The 19,518-nt window shown below is 36.0% G+C and overlaps 1 protein-coding gene across 4 annotated transcripts in view; it reads right to left on the bottom strand.

Annotated features, from left to right (window-relative positions):
- TBC1D32 (TBC1 domain family member 32) overlaps nucleotides 1-18,840 on the bottom strand; it is an 83,315-nt gene extending 64,475 nt beyond the window's left edge. For 2 of the 4 annotated variants that reach the window (XR_007628948.1, XM_050315743.1), the window contains exons 1-16: nucleotides 18,561-18,668; nucleotides 16,290-16,444; nucleotides 13,978-14,139; nucleotides 12,629-12,806; nucleotides 11,942-12,013; nucleotides 10,682-10,807; nucleotides 9,747-9,825; nucleotides 9,510-9,610; nucleotides 9,362-9,423; nucleotides 8,730-8,874; nucleotides 7,946-8,005; nucleotides 6,503-6,602; nucleotides 6,103-6,240; nucleotides 4,739-4,831; nucleotides 4,346-4,488; nucleotides 220-344 (exon numbers count right to left, since the gene is read on the bottom strand). Coding sequence is in view for 3 of the 4 variants with exons in the window: in XM_050315743.1 (XP_050171700.1) it covers nucleotides 220-344; nucleotides 4,346-4,488; nucleotides 4,739-4,831; nucleotides 6,103-6,240; nucleotides 6,503-6,602; nucleotides 7,946-8,005; nucleotides 8,730-8,874; nucleotides 9,362-9,423; nucleotides 9,510-9,610; nucleotides 9,747-9,825; nucleotides 10,682-10,807; nucleotides 11,942-12,013; nucleotides 12,629-12,806; nucleotides 13,978-14,139; nucleotides 16,290-16,444; nucleotides 18,561-18,629 (1,808 nt within the window). In the remaining variant the exon portion in view is untranslated. Of the gene's footprint in view, nucleotides 1-219; nucleotides 345-4,345; nucleotides 4,489-4,738; nucleotides 4,832-6,102; nucleotides 6,241-6,502; nucleotides 6,603-7,945; nucleotides 8,006-8,729; nucleotides 8,875-9,361; nucleotides 9,424-9,509; nucleotides 9,611-9,746; nucleotides 9,826-10,681; nucleotides 10,808-11,941; nucleotides 12,014-12,628; nucleotides 12,807-13,977; nucleotides 14,140-16,289; nucleotides 16,445-18,560 lie in introns of those variants that run through there. The other 2 variants (XM_050315742.1, XM_050315744.1) reach the window with 2 other exon arrangements.
- Between the last annotated feature and the right edge of the window lie 678 nt (nucleotides 18,841-19,518).

Here is a 19,518-nt window from a genome sequence, read left to right as displayed (position 1 = left end):
TTTCTTTAAAGTGTCATTTCACCCAGCTCTACATATAAATACCTCCATATTATATACTCTAAAACACTTACTACTTTACATTTATAATCAGATACTTTACTCCAAACATAAACAAAATGAATCACATTATAGATAGATGAAAGAAGAGTAAATGAGTCTCATAAGAATAATGTAATTCACAGAAGTTCTCCCTAATGCCATTCATTAATGCATTCTTACCTATCTTTGGCATTTTTTTCATTTTCTCCATACAGAAGAAGAGAAAGACCACCTTCTGAAGCAGTAATTCTTGCCAAAATATCAGCTACATCAAATAAAGCGGCTTCAAGACAATTTATATACACCTATTTGGAAGAGAGAAAAAAAGGAAGTTTTAATTTTAATGTTTTTGTGAAAGCCTTTTTTTCAAGTCTGTCTTTGGTACGTGAAGGTCACCTCTCTCATGATTTCCTAATGGCTTAAACATAGTAAGTAAACAGCCCATGTTCAAATGCCATCGCATAGAAATCTGCATCCCAAATGCCACTTTTAATTATTTTAGAAGAAGCTCAATGACTGCACAGATACAAAGCACAGGCATTTCTAAGCTTTTTCTCCGTTCCCACCATGAATGTGGAAAGGCTCTTTATAAGCCATTCAAGGGTGTAAGGACAATAGTGGAATCAAGGTTAGAAACATGCTAACTCCCTCCTTGATGCATTGGCAGCTCTTTGGCTAGAAATGGAATTCCAGTTCCCAAAAAGATCTTCTATATCCACCTCACTGAGGAAAGCCTTCTCACCAGAGCAAAGAAACAGTCCTCTACCAATTTCTTATTCACTTTACAGCACTGTATAGCAAACAATTACACTGTAATCAAGTAGACTTGAACATTTATCATTGGTATTCAGACTCATTGGTATGGTTATCATAACTAATGAAAATACTGCCCAAATTAATGTTAAATTTGCCATTGCTTATTATTAAGTGATGTCAATACTCCATAGGTGCACAAGCAGAACTGGGTGCTCCATGAAGAACCTGTCAGGAAGCTCTGCAAGGGACAAAAAGCCAGGAACTGAACAAGGTAACAGCCATCAGATGGGTAGGCAGTCCCACCATACCCAAGCAAGGTCCAGTGATAGTAACTGGTGCACTTAACAGTTCAGATTCCCTGTACAGTGATGAGGGAGGTCCAAGGTTAAGCCAGAAAAACAAGCTGGTGAGTTGGGGTCAGCTCCAGACACAGTGACCAGGATCAGATACAGCCCAATGATCACCATGCAACTGAATTTACAGTGAAAAGGTAGGACTGAGGTGAAGAAAACCATGTCTGAAGTTCAAGGTTCAGACCAGCGGGACAGTGGGCTTCACTGCTGCTACAACATAGTACAGGCAGGGAATGAGACCAGGAGATGTGCCAAGGGCCTGACAGTAGCTGGAATTCTGTACAACTTAATGCAGCATCCTAAAGGGGCTCAGCAAAATTGTTCTTGTCCACATGCCTCAGTAATGTAGCCAGGATACTCAGAGCATCCCCTTCTGACCCAGGGACTGAGAAACACTACAAATTCCTAGTCCCATGTGGTAGCTTCCCCCTATGGACATCCAGGACAATAGCGTGAAGTCAACAGTGAGACAAATTTTAGGCAATACAGAGCTAGGTGGGACTACTGTTTTCCAGTAACACTTGTTAAATATTTAGTATGTCAGAATAGGCAATAGAGCACCACTCTGCTGAAGCTAAAGTCCACTGTTTAAATCTTTTCCACTCTTCTGTTATTCATGAATGATAGCTGGACTCACAAGAGAAATTATTTTAAAATACCATTCAATCCAGCTCCTGCTTCTTCTCTTATAGGTACCTTTATATTTTATATAGTGCACAGAAGAAAAATAACCTTCCAGCTTAAAAATCTAAAGAATGTACTATTAATGCTGGTGGGTCAAGGCAACCCAAGAGAAAAATACAATTTTGGCTTGTTCTCTTTAGTTAAAGTTTTCAATGACAGTTAAAAATCTCCCTGACCTTTTATTTTCAGGTTACTGGATATCATTCTTCAGGATTCTAAGAAAAGAACATATTGGGCTGTCACTGTTTCTTCAAGACTGTTATTATTTTACTTTCCCTGTGAAACACCAAAAAAATCTGTAAATAATAATAAAAAACCCACACAAAACTATCACACTTTGTTTATTTAAAATGTGAATGCAATCTTCTGCACCATGTATGCTTCAGTAGCAACTCAAGAGGTTGCAGAGTCCAAAAGGTCAATACTGTTGCCCACAAACTGATCCTTCTGACAACTCCTGCTCACTGAGTTTCTCCTCCCCTCTCTCCCACAGATAGACAATGCAACTCTGCTTAGAAGGCAAGTAAGGCTTGCACTTACCCAACTGAACTCAGGGCTCAAACGTAAAACAACAGCATTATGGTTGCTCATTAGACCCACCATACAACCAAGGAGCCCCACATACAGGTCCAGAGCTACCCCCTCCCCAACTCCAGCTGAAGACAGAAGCACGCGTGGCCTTAGCCTTCCCTTTGAGACAGGCATGGCCCAGAACTGGGATTACTGGGTGTCTAAGAAGCGCCAATGGCTTTCCTGGGAAACAAAACCAGTTCAAGTTCTTGTAAAAGAGAAAGAGGGTAATTCTTTTTCTACCTTTTTTAGCTATTGGTTTGCCAGATGCAATACAAACAATTTGCACTTTCGTTAGAACAAATATGACATGTTCCAGATTCACAACACATACACAGACTCCTGCAGCTACACTGCATTAAAGACTCCTGCACGAGCTGTTTTGTTACCAGACCAGTTACTAAGTCATAGGAGGGCTTATAATTTGTTAGAAGTTCAGCTACTTATGAGAGATAGCTGAGCATGGCAGAAACAACAACAAAATAAAATAAAGGGAAGATGTTAATTGTTGAGATAGTTTATTTTTAACTACTAATGTATAATAAAGAAAACAGACAGTTGTATACACTTTAGAATAACATGTGACCACAGAGACTGCCTGGGGTATTACAAAGGCCTCCATGACAGCAAATCAATGAAGTATTGCCTTAGTCATGGCTAGGCTTCGCGAACAAGGATTTGAGAAGGGCTCTACCCACGCTTGCTACAAGCGCGGTGACGGCTAAAAAGGCCAATGCGAGATAGACAAGTCCGGTTGCACCAATGCGAGACAGACATGTCTGGTTTCCTTAGTACTGTTTTCAGATGTAGCTGTCATTGTTCGAAGCATATGCAGGCTCAGTCATTTTTTGTACTTAAAAAAATTTCCACTATATTTTTGCTATGTATAGTAAAAACTACACAGTATTAAGTGTCAGTCTTGCAAAAGCATCCATAGTCAGCCTTATAATAAAATGTATAAGTAATGCTACTGTATTCAGTACAAAAGGAACCACAGAAGAGTTAAGTTAGTGGCATGATCGAGTTTTTACAGGACTATGGTTTTAAGATTTAAAAAATACACACTTTAAAATATTTACTTGTTGTCTAGACTTTTGAAAGAGAACTGGAGTATTTCTACATGGGTAAAAATATTTTCAGGATTTAATATGAAGAATCTCTTCTGGAAAACAAACTGCACTGAAAAAGTCAGCAGAACAATACTGACAATATTCAACTTCAAGAACCTAGATGAGTTCGGGACCCAAATTAAGTGTTAAGACATAAATTCAAAACTTCTCAGTCAATAATTTCTGTCAAAGTCTCTTCATGTAAGACAGCTCAGGCTCCTCCATGGGCATTTCAGATTCACAGCCTGTCTTGAGACTTACAGTCACATAGGTCAATTAAATCATCTCAGTCAAAACAAAAGCAATAGGACAGGCTGAAACTATAACTAGATTTTCATCTCCTACAGACAGACAATGTTTCCCAATATTTTTATAATTCCTACAGAAGGATTTAACAAAAAGAACAAAAAAAGCCCCTCTTCCCTTTATCAATTCAGAAAATAGTAGTTTTCCATTAAGAATTATATATTTTACACATAATACTTATTGAGAACACTTCAAATTGCCAAATGAATTTACCTTTGCCTTTCAAATAGCTGGTAAAGGAAATATCTATCCAAAAAATATTGCAAATGACAGCAGAAGAAAAACCAAAACCAATAAAAAAAATTAAGCAGTATTTTTGTAGTCGCACTATAGTACAATTTTTGCTACCATTCACAATACTTGAAGAAAACCAAGTTTGTCAGATCAATCATAATAACAGCCTAAGCTATTTAATGCATACTACAATAGCTAATGTAGAAAATACCCTACCATGTGAGTAAATAAATCTACACAGAAAAATGGTAATACTATACAGATGTAAAAATTTCTTGGAAGATTACTACAAACCTCTGTGCCATTCAGCAAACTTTGAACAGGATGAAGTAGGGCATCTATCACTGCATCTGTATATAAACATTCAGCAACACATCCTGTTTGATCACAAAAAACTTGAAGAATCTCCATAACAAGACCTTCTGGAGAATAACTGTCTGGTGAACACAAGAAATATTTATTTTTATTATAACCTACACAAATATCTCTACATGGTTTATGTAGCTGGTTCTGAATTACAATTTTGTTAAGCACTGATTTAACAGAGAGGTAAGAAGGAAGGTAAGGAAGGAAGGGAAGAGAAAAGTCTGTACAACATAACAAACACAAATTAAAAATTGCAAAAGAAGTTATCCCATGCCTCATTATAATTACATATATTAGCATATAATGAAAAAAAGCATTTACCTGTATGTGCTGTCAAAGCTGTCTTTGGGTAACTTGGAGAGTAATAAATAAGTTGAGTAAATAATACCAACATATCAGTTATGGACACACTACCTATTAAAAAAAAAATCAGAGGAAATTAATCTGCAAATTAAAGTACAACTTCAGTCTTCCAAATAAAATGGATTTTCATGATCAACTTATAAGCCTTGATCTTGGCTCTCGATTTAGCCAATTGAAAGTTTACGATGTCTTTCACTGAAACAAATGTCAGCCAACATTTGAGAGTGTTCAATATAGGTGGCCATAGAGAAAAAGCATTATTCTACTTTTAGATTAGCTGGAACAACTGGAAAAAAGACAGGTTGTCAGACAACTCTTCCTTAGGTCTAAAACAAACCCAACAAATGTAGCTAAATGCAAGATGGGAACTATTGCTCCAGGTTTAATCTAATAATGCTAATAAATCAGACAATTTGTGATTAAATAGTTGTTATCTATGAAGCTGAGAAGGGCACTATTAAGAAGACAGATAGGAAGATTATTACATTTTAGGGGAGAGAAAAGCAGAAACCACCACCCATGGATCCCTGCTTGATTGGCATTATACAGATAATCCATAAATGACAAAAGCACTATATGAGATGTTTCTTACAACTGCTCTACACTGGATCTATCAAGTCCTGATCCTCAAAACAGAGTGACAAAAGGGAAGGCTCAGAATTAGTAGTACCCAGTAAAGTTTTGAATTCTACATAGAACTAACAGAGATACTAAAGCAATGGAATGCTACAGCTGCCCTCACATACCTGCATTTGCCAACCCTGCACAACATAGCACTCTATGTAGACTTTTCTGTATCTCCAAGGGCTATTCCACCTCATATCTTCTGCCCTTATTAACACCTCTGCTCCATGGGTACCAAACTAGTCTACCATTATTTTACCTAATTAATAGGAGCACTTGTTTTCAATTTGCAATTAGCTTGAAATACTGATTTTGTTTCACACCTGAAAAACAGTTTTGGTCCCTAGACATGTCTCTCATGTCTCTCTTCCAACCAGTTACATCAACTGGTTTGACAGAAATACGTACACTTACATACGGATCCAACTGTCCTTCAACACGAAATTAATAAATTAAAATATTCATATATTAATATAAATAAAACAAAATACATAAGCAATCTATTCAACTACATCCATCAAAGATTAAAAAACTATGTAGATGCTCAAAATTACCTACAGCATCTCTATGAAAGTTTCAAGGCATAAAATTGAACAGAATGTTGTTCTACAATTTCCACAATATTGGAATGAAAACATATATCAATTATGGATAAAGTGTTTTTCAACAGGTTCTATTTTCCTCAACCCTCCCCTTACCTTTTTTATTTTTCAGTTGTACTGGAAAGAGATTCTGGCCTTGCTTATAGATCAACAATCTTCCTAAGAGGCACAGTGAATGAACAAAATAGATGTACTGCAATTCTTGTCCAGTGTAAGAAAAATTCTGTTTATCACCTTTAACAATAAAGCAAAAAATTACTCTTTTAGCTTCTTTTACAGTACCTAGCTACTACCTGCAAGACAGGTGGATCGTTTTGTATATAAAGACAGCTTAAGTAACTAATCACTGTTACCAATGTTCTCTCAAAAGACAGTCACACAACATTTTGGGAAGAAAAACAATGGATACAATGTCTTCCTCTTGAGGGAGAATGCTCAAAGTCCTAAAAAATGTGGATATATGTGCATATTATGCAAGACATACAAATATACTCACTACAGTGTTGCTGGGAGAAGCCACTGACTTTGGAACTTTTATTAACTGCTGCCTTGCAAAATTCAAAATAATCAAGACACTGCTGGACAGCTGCAATAATCTGTGGAATAAAGCACAAAATAATAAAATACTTCATATTTTACAATTAACTCATTCCCTCTTTATGAAAGTACCATCCTTTAACACAAGAACTTAAATACCCACTTCAGTGACCTTGTATTTTGGTGCTTTGGATGGATTAGCCAACAGGAGGCAAAATTTTACAGGGCTACTAAAACACATGAACATTATTATTATCACACGACAAGCATTAAGATAATCTATGAAAAAGAGTACAGAGAATATGCAAGTGGTTTGAGAAGCCAACAGTAATCTGTGATTTCCATATTGTCATTACTATGGAAGGTTTTAATTTTCCACAGAGAAAAACTTTGTCTTGAATACACTCACTAAACTGTACGTTTAGTTGCTGGGTGCTGACAGTGATATTACTTCTATTTGCAGAAATGGCGTATCATTATCATACCATTACAATCCAATCAAGGTATATAAAAGTTTAAAAATTATAAGCATGGTTTTAGCAAGGAAACACAAAGCATATTGTTCTGGTTTCAGCTGGCATTAAGTTCATTTCTTCTGTTTTCTTATGATCTAAGAACACTAAAATTTGTTACAGTTTCCAGCTGCCAAGATTTATTCTCAAGTGTAAGTAAAATACACAGACATACACAATAAGAAAAAAAATCAAACTTAATCAGATGTTTACCCTGTGCTTATACATTAGATTAGACTACTCTGCTCATGGATTTTCTATTATAAACTCTTTGTTGCATGGAACATGCTTTATTCTATGCTCTGTTCTATGCATAGAGATAAATAAAATAAAGGTCTTTTACAGTTGTCCATTATCTTTTTCTCCCATCTTAAGGTTTTATCAGTCCCATATGTTTCACATCATATTTCATTTGTATTACAAAATATTACAAAGTATAGCTAAAGTCCTGTCTATATAAATGGACCTCACATCCTTTTGTCTTACTGAAAAAAAAAAAAAAGTCATTTCCATCCCAGTGAAGAGAGTTGCCCATACAAAATATTTCACAGGATTAACATCTATATTACTGAATATATTTTCCCAGTTTGATTTATCTTGTTGACACTTTGAATCCTTAGTGCTTCATATCACAACTCAATACAATTGCAGTTTTTTCAGTCTCTTTCCATCAAAAATCCAAATAGAGTATTTACGATATTTTTTCATGCACCATTTGCCATTTTTATGCATTTTTGGAAATAATTCTAATTCTAATAATTCTAAATATGAATGCAACATAAATTGCTCTATCAATAGATTTTATTTATAAAATATATATGAATGTATAATCAATAAAGTTTTCAATAAAATCAATAAAATCAATCAAAAATATTAAGACAAGTACTTACCAAGGATTTATATTTCTTTTCCAAAAGCCTAAGTACCACTCTTCTGCTGTAATATGCATGCTTAAACAACAAAGAAGATGTAATATCAACTGCAAACATTTTTTGCTTTTTAAACTAAAAAGTAGACATCTTTATCTCTGATTCTTTTCTATCAGGGATCCCATGCACGATACATATTCAATGTACTGAACTCCAGCTCATGTAAACCAGTATTATACTCAACTGCGACTTTTGTCTGCATTTCGTTTCAGGTGACTAAAAAATTATGTCATTAAAAAAAAAGTGTAGTAGAACATTCAGTAAAACAGAAAATCAATAACTACACTGAAATGCTAAACTATGTGTTTTGACAATGCCATGTAAATCCCAAACTATAAGTTTATACATGGTAGGCTGTAAAAAGCTCCAGTGTCCCCCAGAAGTTAGCAAGTTGTGTGCAGTGTGTCATATATAACTGTACTTTCCTGTTCAACACTTCTTCAAGAAAACTACTTGTATCTTTTGACGGTCGTCAGTCAATTATATCAAAGGGACTGAAAGTACAGGAAATACTCAGAAATTATGTGAAAACTAGTAACTGAACAGAAATAGAGGGAAAAAAAAATTGAGGGAAAATAAAAAAGCTGTGGAAATAAATGTCTAAAAAACCCTCAGACTTTCTTAATTACAGTTCTTAGTATTAAGTTCTAATAGGACACAATAGGTCTGCGATGTCATAGCTCAAACTTGTCGAAATACATGTTAGACAAGAACAAGTTGTTGGGTCGGGGATTTTTTTGCTTACCGTCCACTTTTTAAACCATACTGCTTTGGTATCTATCAGAGCCAAGAAGTACACAGGACCCAAAAAATCTGGAGAGGCAGGATGATTAGGCTCCTGTTTTACTGACAAAAGTGACAAGGTACTGTCCACTACATCTTCCATGTACCTTATGACACAAATAGGAAAAAATGGACAAAAACCAAAAATTTAAGTCTTTCCACCAGTAATATTCAGGACAAACTTCTTGTAAAACCCTGTTCAGATAAATCATAAACATCAACAACAGTAACTTTATCTTGAAAGGATATTAATTCTTTGTAGTACCATACAGGAAACTAACATGCATGTATAATCTCCTAAATTATTACATCTTTTGTAAGTGCTAAATATTAAACAGGTTACTTTGTAAAACATCCACATTATTTTTTTGTTCCGAAGTACTAAGAACGCTCCAAAAGCTAAGCAGCTTAATATGACTACTATGCAAATTCCCTATTCTAATTTTCCCCACTCTCTACTTTTATTTTCCCCATTGTCACTGACCAGCCATTATGCAACCTGTAATCAACACTCTGCTAAAATTACATGCGTCTAAATATATGTCAAAAATGATTAAATTAAGAAACAGCTACAGGGTTTTGAAGATAACATACTTTTCTGGATGCCGAATCCACGAAGATGGTGCCTCCTTTTGGTACTCATTTAAAAGACGAACCTGAAAACATAATTATTAAAATTAAAAAATAAGGATTTCATGATGTTTCAGTAACGATAAAAAAGGTACAGAAAGTTCATTTATACCTTTTTAAGTAAACGATTTATATCCGTGTTCGATACATCTAGACCAGCTGAAATACGAAGAGAGTGTTCTCCAGAAAGAAAGTACACCTCCAAGTGTCTTGCTAAAAAAGAAAAAAAGAAAAAAACCAACAAAAAACACTTCACCTCCATGACAACAGTGACAAAGAAGACTGTATTGTACTGATTTTCAGGAATTACATGAGCCATGAAATCTGAAATGTACTTAAATGCACATACCTAAACTTGTATAGACTTCTCTTGTCATGTTAAATGGTGAAGAAGAAAAGGTTTTTGCATAGAACCTAAGAACTTTCTCCTAAGGGTGAAAAAGCAAGCAATGTATTAAATAGTCATGTAACTGTGTACTAAAATTGCAAAATAATTAATATGTAGTGGTATTATTTTTAATATTACATATGACTCAGACATCTGTATAGATGTTAAATATTTTTTATAAAAATATAGAAATCTACAGTTCAAAGGAAATTTTACTCAAATACTTTAACTGACAGGACCAACGCAAAGCCTCGCTGAGATACAAAGAAGTAGCTCGAGGAACATTATTCTACTTTTCCATTACTCATCAGCGACTTGTAATTAGGACTGTTTTAAAAGAAACTGTAGAACTAAGCTGAAAGAGAAATATATGACAGCAGCTGGAGCAACTTTCCTATTTATTTCATAATTACTTTAAATCTCAAAGAAAATAAACTAATTTTAATTCAGATAATAAATAATCTAAAAGTAGTTTAAGCCGCTGCCATTTTTTTCCTAATCACTGCCTGTGTAATATTACCATGTATCATTTTCTCATCATCATAGAGCATAAGCCTGACTTAAATAGGAAATATTTACATGAACTGTTTTACAGAATAGTTTTGTCAATTTCTTACATGTCTTTTTGCTGTAAGAAAATCAAGCCTCTTCATTCCCATTAAAAGACATGGAAATGAGTGCCTAAAAATTCTATTAAAAACCTGTTGCAATCCTTTAAACCAAGACTGACTGGAATCATGTAGTTTCTTCAATTAAAAAAGTAGTTTATGTGACCCATACAAAAATAATAAAATGTCTTGGAATGCTGCTGGACTACTTGTAATATGTAGCTTCTTACACCACTACTCTTTACTGGGGGTACATATTTGATAACTATATACAGAACATGCACTTACACTGAACGTTGCATCAGGATCCGACAGAGAGATCGTCAGATGCTTACGCAGATTTGGCCAACTCTCAGAGCTCAGAATATCAGAGGGGGGGGCAAAGCACAGCATCTGCAATGCTTCTTGGCGAACCTGAAGCAGTCAAATAGACAAGCACCACAAATTCATTCAGAGCAACCTCTCAAATACATAATTTACAACATAATTTGTAGAAACAAAAGAAGGAACAGAACCTGGCTGTAGAATAAATATAAGGAATTCTAGAATACTTATCTTCTGCCATACTTTTTATGGTAATTTAGACAAGACAACATGTCACTGAGGGGGGAAAAAAACATGTATTTGAAGAAGCAACAAAACCAGTTTAAACACGTTTTCAATACTGGATGCAAGGTTTTTGTTCTACTCTCTTCTTGTAATCAAATATTTTGTTATCAGGGAATATAGATCTCTAAATCTGTCAGTTAAGGGAAGTGGACACAGTTATTAAGACACTTTTTACTGCTGAATTTCCAAGAGTATTGTATTCTAAATATTTTTAAGTAACTTTTCATAGTTCTGTTCACAGACAATTGTAATCTCTAGTAACTTATTTCATCTAACTAAAACAAACTACAGGGAATTTTAACAATATTTAATAGCATCAGACTTTTTATCTGGTTTTCTAACAAAAATCACAATTTTGTATCAGTTCCCATCTACTATGCCTTTTTCAACTGCCAGACAAGCCCAAACAAACCATACTGAGACAGCACACTCAAACTGGTATTTCTCCAAGCTTCTAAAATAGCAGCAGCTGGTGCTGATTGCTGGTTAGAGACACAAATTAGTACTGCCACTGACAGGAAAGCAAACCTAACTTGGACTGTATACATGCCATCTGCCAGTAGCTCGTTGGCAAATCAGCAGGCATCTCTCTCTTGTGATAGGGGTAACTCAAAGGGCAACACAGAAGTTATCACGAAGGGCAAGGGACATATATACAGGACAAACTTTATTTCTCATAGAACAACTTTTTTCAAACTAAAAATGCCAATCTATAGTACATAAACTTCTAAAAAAATAAGATACCTGCTGGAACACTGTTTTTTGAACCACACAGTTACAAACAATGAAACAGAGCAATTGCTGCACTGAAGCCAAGATACACGAACCAACAAAGTTTCCACTTATCGACACAGCAACTCTTATGCACACACATTCTGTTCTCCAATACGCCATAAACATTCATTTGTATTAATATTTCATTTCTGCTTTTAAACTCACTTCCTTAGGCTGAAGAGGGTCAAGCCTTTCTGCAAGCAGCTGCAGTTGTTCTTGACTCATGAATGCATAACTCTGTAACACACATTATAAAATGATCACCAGTACATTTTATTAAACTGAGTAGGAGAAGATTAAAATCATCAGTCTTTCTGATACCTAATTAACTTTTAATAATTAGAATCTCAACATTTATTCTAACTTAACAATTAAGTCAACATTCCAAATGTTTTCTGCTGTTTGCCCGGAGTTAAATTTACCGCAGTGAAATTACCATTACATATTTTGCTTTGCTTTACTTCAAAGTTTCCTGTATCTTCATAAAATCCCTTACAACAATTTATTCAGTAAGCAATATAGCATAGTGCAGTAATCTGGAAATGAACTGCATGTAATTTGGTTCCTAAAGTAAAATAACAAAAACTTAGATAATGTAGTGCTGTTACCATTATCTTATCTTTTTCTATATAATACTTGGATAGGTACTTCAAAGCATATGGCCATCATATTAACCTTATCTAGCATATGCTACCTCAAGGTTAGTTACCTAGTATAAGTTTAGCACTTCAAAGAAAGCAATGTAATTTGGAAGATAGGAAGAATGAATCTTTTTCTAGGGCTGTTCTCAATCTCCACTCAATTTATTAGTACCACGCTTATTTCATAACATAGAGAGAAAACACACTGTACTTGGTTGAACGAGGAGTCGCTGTCAGAACAGTTGTCTGTAGAATAGCCACTCTGACGTTCTTTCTTTGTTTTACTATCCAACTCCTTATTATGCATCCGATCTTCTTCAAACTTGTTAATCAAAGATTCTACCACAACCATCATGACATTCTTCAAAGCATGCATCATTTCTCTGTATCTTCAAAGCAAAGATGATTTTAATATTAAAGAACATAAAAATCACTATATAAAAAAATAATTTGCTAAATCATGAATAACTGAATATGACATAAACCTAATTGGACCTAAACTCACTGAATTTACAGAAATTAATGAATACCAACTGCAAATCCAAAATGCACAACAAAACATGTATGTACCTTAAATGTTTCAGATAACTTCATCTTAAAAATGTAATATAATTCTTTTTTGCCCTTCTAAAACCATTCAGTGAAATACCACTAGCATAATTCTGTTCTGGGATTGAACAGAATTCAAGAAAGAACAATATAAATCCACCAAAAGGGAGGATCTGTCCCTGAGAAAACAGACCAGTTCTCATTTTTGTTACTGTTTATGTTTCTTCTAGTTTCAACATCCCAATTTTTCTCCTGCTATAAGCCCAAAGCAGACCCAGTAGAAGACAACACATCATCCTGATTCAGTATCTTGAGTACAGGACATGCATACAATTTTCTTTCAATAAAACTAAGGGTTTTCTAACTTACATAAATTGAATAATATCCACAGGGAACCAATCCAAAATAAAAAATGCTTCACAAAAACATCCTATTGTAAAATGTTGACATTTTATTCCAAATTATTTTTTTACGTTAAGGCTACTTTTATTTATTCCAGACATCAAAAATATGAATTACCATATTATGCTTTAATATCCTGTCAAATTAAAAATATGAGATACAGACATATTTAGCTTATTGGAGCTTCTTCTACCAATTTTAATGAGCACAAGAACTCTAAGGTCCTAATCCTTGAAATAAAATTAAACAAACAGCATAATTTGAAAAACAGTCACCCTAAGATCAATTTTTCAGGTGAAAGTAAAAGCCTTGTCTTTTTGTTTTCTTCAACACATAAAAAATGACCACGGATGCTAAAATCTTAAATGCCTCAAAAACTTCACGGATTTGCTACCAATCATTTTATGAAATAGTTCATAACCTTAATTCCAGGGTGAGACAAAGTGTGACAAATTGCAATGCAGGGTGAGAATATCTGAACTGCTTAGCACCGATTTTTGTTACAGGTTCAGAATTATTACAGGTTCAGATTTTATTTTTTCAAAATGAGTTACAGAAAAGAGAAAGGATGACTAGGACCAAGAAGACAGAGAGATGATATATACTCACTCTTTTGATTCACGGGTCTTCTTAGTAAGAATTTGGACAAGTGTGTCATAGCCAGATATTTCACAGTGACTTTGAGCAGAAGTATATTTTTCTGTTTCTTCTTCAATCACAGGTCCCACGGTATTTTTTATATATTGCCTAAGGTATTTCACAAACTCATAGCTGCAAGAAATGTACAAAATTATAATGTAACAGGTGTCCTCGACTTCACCGTGAAACATTTTCAACATGATATCAACATTCACTATCTCCTCTCTTAGCAGACCTGTTACTTCAAGACAAAGGTTACGACTTGCATAGAAGTACACTTCAACAGTGTATAAAAACACACTAAAGTCTGATTTTCTTCAATATGGTAATTACCAGCATATTGCAGGAAGAAGCAACACCAAATAGTAAAAGTCTACTCAGAAATAAGAGTAAAAAACCAGAAAAAAATGCTCCTTACATAGTTTAAAATCCTCGATTCAATTTTCATTAGTTTTCTGAGGATAAAGTAAGGCCTCAAAATCTGGTAAAATTACTAAGTCAAAATAAGCATGAGGCCGAAGCACTGCTGACCAAAATGCCAAGCTGAACTAAGAGTATTGGACGGACCAAAAGCACACACTACTAACAGATGAGCTTGTAGACTTGGTGGATGGGTTAAGGGTCAAGGAGAAAGTTTCTTAACGGCCTCACTAAGAAAGCATCTTAGAACCTCTGACCTTCTTTGAAAACCAATCTGCACTGCTGTGGGTGATGAACAAGACAATACCTCCAGAAATATTCCAGCACCAGAGAGTAATGCTCGTGGTCTGCATTTAAAGCATCACTTGATTTTCCATTAAATATAACATAAAACCATTCTTACAAAAAGAAAGTATCTTTAGCAACTTCATATAAGAAACCATATAAACATGTAAGAAAAGAGAAATGGATGTCATGGTTTCACTATTCTAAGGGAAAAAGCTATGTAGGCATTGTTTCCACCAGCTGTAGAATTTACTCCCTCAACCTCACTATTCTCCTGTTATGTTCTCAGAAGAAATATTGACGGAAGTAATTTCATAGGTTTTTTGTTGTTTGGGTTTTTCTATTTTACATATTTTCTTTTAAGGAAAAATGTTTTTCTTTCAAAATTACATGTAACATTCAATTAGCACCATCTTTGATGTGTTTATAACCAACTCCTTTTACTCTCACACTTGGCACCCTGGAACCTGGTGCTCAGAATTCACAAAAGTGCCAACAAAAGCATCACCCCATACAAATTGTAATACAAATTAAAACACTTCAAAGAATCTTCAGAATGCACCCAAGTTTCAAAGATTTAAAATTACAGTGAAATTTTAGATAAGCCCTAGTTCTATTTCATTTATTTACTTCTAGCTAACTTCTACCACTGACAAAGCAATGCTAAAAACTAGGTAAATTTAGGAGAATGAAAATAGTTGTACTTCTAAAAAAAAAAAAAAGGCAGGGAATCAGATTTCTCAGAAGCCGTCAGGTCACAGAGCTCTGGTCCTTATTAAAATGTCTTCAACATCATTTCAGCTTGATACTCTCTTGGCTTGTCATAAAATGCACACTAAAAATCTCCCATGTAGTAAAAAAATAATCAAGTTAGAACATCATGGAAAGTAAAGAGGAGTGTGTGCTCCAGAAACCTAGATCACATGTAAGTGAGGTCACACTGTCAAGTCTGATTTAACAAAAGTCTGATGGTGTATATTTCTGCTTTATTTAAAACATAAATTAAAAGAATGACAAGGTAAGATAAACATACTCAGTTCATGATAAGACAAGCATGTTCATGATATACATGATAAGATAAACATGTTCAGTAGTACAGGCCAGATGGAACAATCAAATATGAAAGCCAAACAGCCTTCTGAAAATTTATTTTGAAAAACAAGATTATATTGTCTAGCAGGTATCAAAAACAGTGACAACCATCAGTGAGGATTTCTTCTAGCTCTTCTTCCCGTGTGCATTTAGTAAATTACATGTGCACATGCATCAGTTGACTGCTACGTAGTTTTGTAAATTCCTCTCTTATAAACAGCTCATAAATTACTGTTACAGTGAAGATATATTACCAAGAGCAAAGGGAAAAAAAACAAACAAGAAAAATGGCAAATTAATTTTATTATCTAAATTAGCATCATCTGAGAGTTGATTATTGACATAAATAGATATATATATGTACATGTATATTTATATACATACATATTTGCAAATCAGTATGAAATGCAGACATTTCCCAGGAATAACACAGTTTAACACATATCACCTTCTTCAAAAAACTAAAAACAGTGAAAATATTTTACTTGTGAAAATTCTCATCCGTTTCCTCCAAATGCAGGAGAATCTCTTCTGCGCATTCTACTGATGGGGCTCCAGTGATTTTTTCCTTTACGCTCTGCAGCAACTGTCTAAGCATAGACTGTAATAGAGCTTCATCTTCACTTGTGAAGTTAGACATCTGTAGAAAACAAACACAAGAATAACAAGCTCTCAGAGTTTACGGTTTTTCCTCCCATCAAGATGCTAAGAAAAGCACAAATCCCTTAAACTACCAATTTTTTCCTATTACCCACAACATGAGATTTTCTACCAAAACACATAATCACAGAGAGGAAATCTTCACACAAAACAAAAGTAATGAAATCAGTTTTAATAAAACTAAAATTGTAGCACAATCTTCTAAAAGAAACATCACATTAAGAAAACTCTGAATACTCCTATTTGTAGTTGTTTGAGGACTTGCCTATCAGATAGGCACAACACTACACTGTAGGCTAAAAAAATAAAAAGGAGGAAGGGTTTTACAGGCATAATGACTGTATCTTAATAAGAAAACTCTACAAGCCTCTCAGCTGCTTCTCATCCAGCTCTGATTTTTGGATCCCTCTATTCAGAGCTGTTGCTGTGTCCATGACTGAAAGTGCTGTCAGCTTCTGCAAGGTCAGGTGGAATTATCAGACCTGTTTAAACTTTCCTGTGGTAATCATCTGCAGTGATCTGACAGAGTTCTGTCAAATTACACTTCATCTACTGGGAAAAAACTGGGAGGAGCAGAAGCAGTGAGAAAGTGGAAACATCTGTCAAATCCAGAAGACAATCAGTTAAATTTTCAAGGGTTGCAAAAAAAAAAAAAAAAGACAAAAGCTCAGTTTTGATCTTGATTAATTAATTAATCAAAATTAAGGGCTTAAACATCTTTATATGCCAAGGAATATTTTCAACCCTCAGTGGTAGTTCTAGCTTTTATCTTTCTAATACAGAGGTCTTTCTTTTTAATTAAAAAAATCAAAGACTTTCTAAGCACCTGTGAATAAACAATACACACACTTGGAAGAGACAATACAGTCAATCACAGCTTCAGACTTAAATACTATTAACTGACAAAAAAACTCCAAAAAACAACCCAAAGCCACACAGCACCAGCTGGTGGAGTTACCTCTTATGAAAAGTAATAGTTCACCAAGTTAGCAGTTCTCTGTAGTAAGTAGTGCAGTTGCTGAACATTTTATTTTGATCAAACATAATTCAATATTAACTCAATCATCTTACCAGAAAAAGCATTAAACTAAATTCAGGACAAACAAAACACTGCAAATCCCTTGTAATATACTTATCCCCTGATTTGCTGTCCTCTTATAAATTAGCATCTCAGAATATGGTCTATATAAACCTTAATATTGGATAATATCCTAAGTCCTTGGGGTAAAAAAATTACTTAGTATTCTGGTACAAATAGGCATTTTTGAAAGTGCAAATTATCCAGATACTGGAAGGCAGTCAGTGCAAAGCCCCACTGAAATTATTCACAGATACAAATCAAGATGGTATCTGCTTTGAAAACTCCTACCTGAATTATGTAATCAGTAAGAGAGATACTTATATTTGTAAAGGTTTGTGGTTTGTTTGTGTTTGGGTTTCTGGTATTTGTTGTTTTGTTGTTTGTTTGTTTGTTTGTTTCCCAGCAGGCATATCCCTCATTCAGTTTCCAGGTAACGTTTAAATTACGGTTTTCTCCCTAAAAAAGCCTCACCCAAAGCCCAGTTTAGACAGTCTTCTCAAGGTCACCGACCTACAGCTGGAAATCCCACCCTCCCCCAGCCCACGGGACGATCCAGAAGCGGCCTGTTTATCCTCACACAAGGCTTCGCTTGAGCAGGGCAACGAAAAAAAAAAAAAAAAAAAAAAAAGGCAATTTTGGCAACAAACCAAGGACAGCAGCTCCCAGCACACGAGCAGTGCGAGAGAACTGCTGCCCCCTCTCGAGCTGTATCACCCGCCACTCAGCTGCGCACCAGTTCTGGGCAGCAACCAGCCCTCTCAGGGCTACCCCGCGTTCGAGCAGAGCGGCTGGTCTCTTTCAGGAGCGCCGGCACACGCTGGACCTGCCCAGGTGCTCCCGTCCCGCCGCGGCTCACAGCGCGGGCGGGCTCTGCCGGGGCGCCTCGCCTGCGCTCGCCCCGCTCGGCTCCGCCGCCCGCGCCGCGCTCCCCCCGCACTCCCGGTTCCGCCTTGCGCGCTCCTGCCCGGCTCCCCGGCCCTGCCCGGCTCCCTGCCCCCGTCCCGGCGGGAATCACCTCGCGGCGGCGGCGGCCCTTGGCAACGGCGGCGGGCGCTGCCGAGTCTCGCAGGAGCGCCGGTAACATCGCGAGAGGCCGCGGCGCGCCCGCTCCCGCCGCCGCCGGGGAAGGGAGGGCGCTGCTGCTCCTGCGGCGTCGCTCCCTGAGGATCCCGGTGCAGTCGTGGGTCTGGGATACGCGGATCCATGAGGGTGTGTCGTCGGCAGGACTCATGGAGCACTCAGCTGCGGATAACATGGCCCTCCCCGTCTTCAGGCTGGTGTGTCAGGGCCCCCTGGTCTCTCCAGCCCGTGGTGGCCCCCAGGTTTTCCACTGAAATCGAAGGAATACAGTCATGCTGTTCTTCCCAGTTTTCATCATTTACAATAAATAAATAAATAAATAAAATAATGAGTGGCGAGGTATTTTTTGGTGCTCTGTAACGCTCCATCCTCTCCTGTGATGAAAGAAATATTACAAAAAAAAAAAAAGGCAAGTAGTATTTTTTTTTCTGTTCCACAAATAAATGCATAACACAAAACAGCAAACAGCAGTTTGTTTTGGAATCATTTCCTATTAGTTCAGATACAAAAATCCAGAATTTAGTTATAATAAAAACTCGATGTTTGTCAGTGCTTTCATGTAAGGTGATATATTGTACATTATTATCTTTGACTCCTACATTTTTCTAGTGGTTCTGATAATGTCGGTAATGCTAAGCTTCCATGATGACACGTTCCTTTAACGCTAATCTTCCACGTAAAGCTAATCCTCCCTAGTGATATGTTCCTCTAAATGGCTCTGTAGCCCTCTTCAGTTAATAGAGCTCTACCTCAGTGTGCAGATCTACTTGCACAGTATAACTATCGGAATTTTGGGGCCAAGCATGTAAACTGCAATATTTCCACTGAAAAGTGACAATTCAGGAATTGCAGCATAAACATGTCTGACTGCTTGTTCCTCAGCAAGAAGATTT

The sequence above is a fragment of the Myiozetetes cayanensis genome, unplaced genomic scaffold, assembly GCF_022539395.1.
Source record: "Myiozetetes cayanensis isolate MyiCay16 unplaced genomic scaffold, myiCay2020 scf2-11, whole genome shotgun sequence".
Classification (NCBI taxonomy): domain Eukaryota; kingdom Metazoa; phylum Chordata; class Aves; order Passeriformes; family Tyrannidae; genus Myiozetetes; species Myiozetetes cayanensis.
The sequence above is the reverse complement of the archived record's forward strand: the minus strand, read 5'-3'. Positions and strand labels throughout refer to the sequence as shown.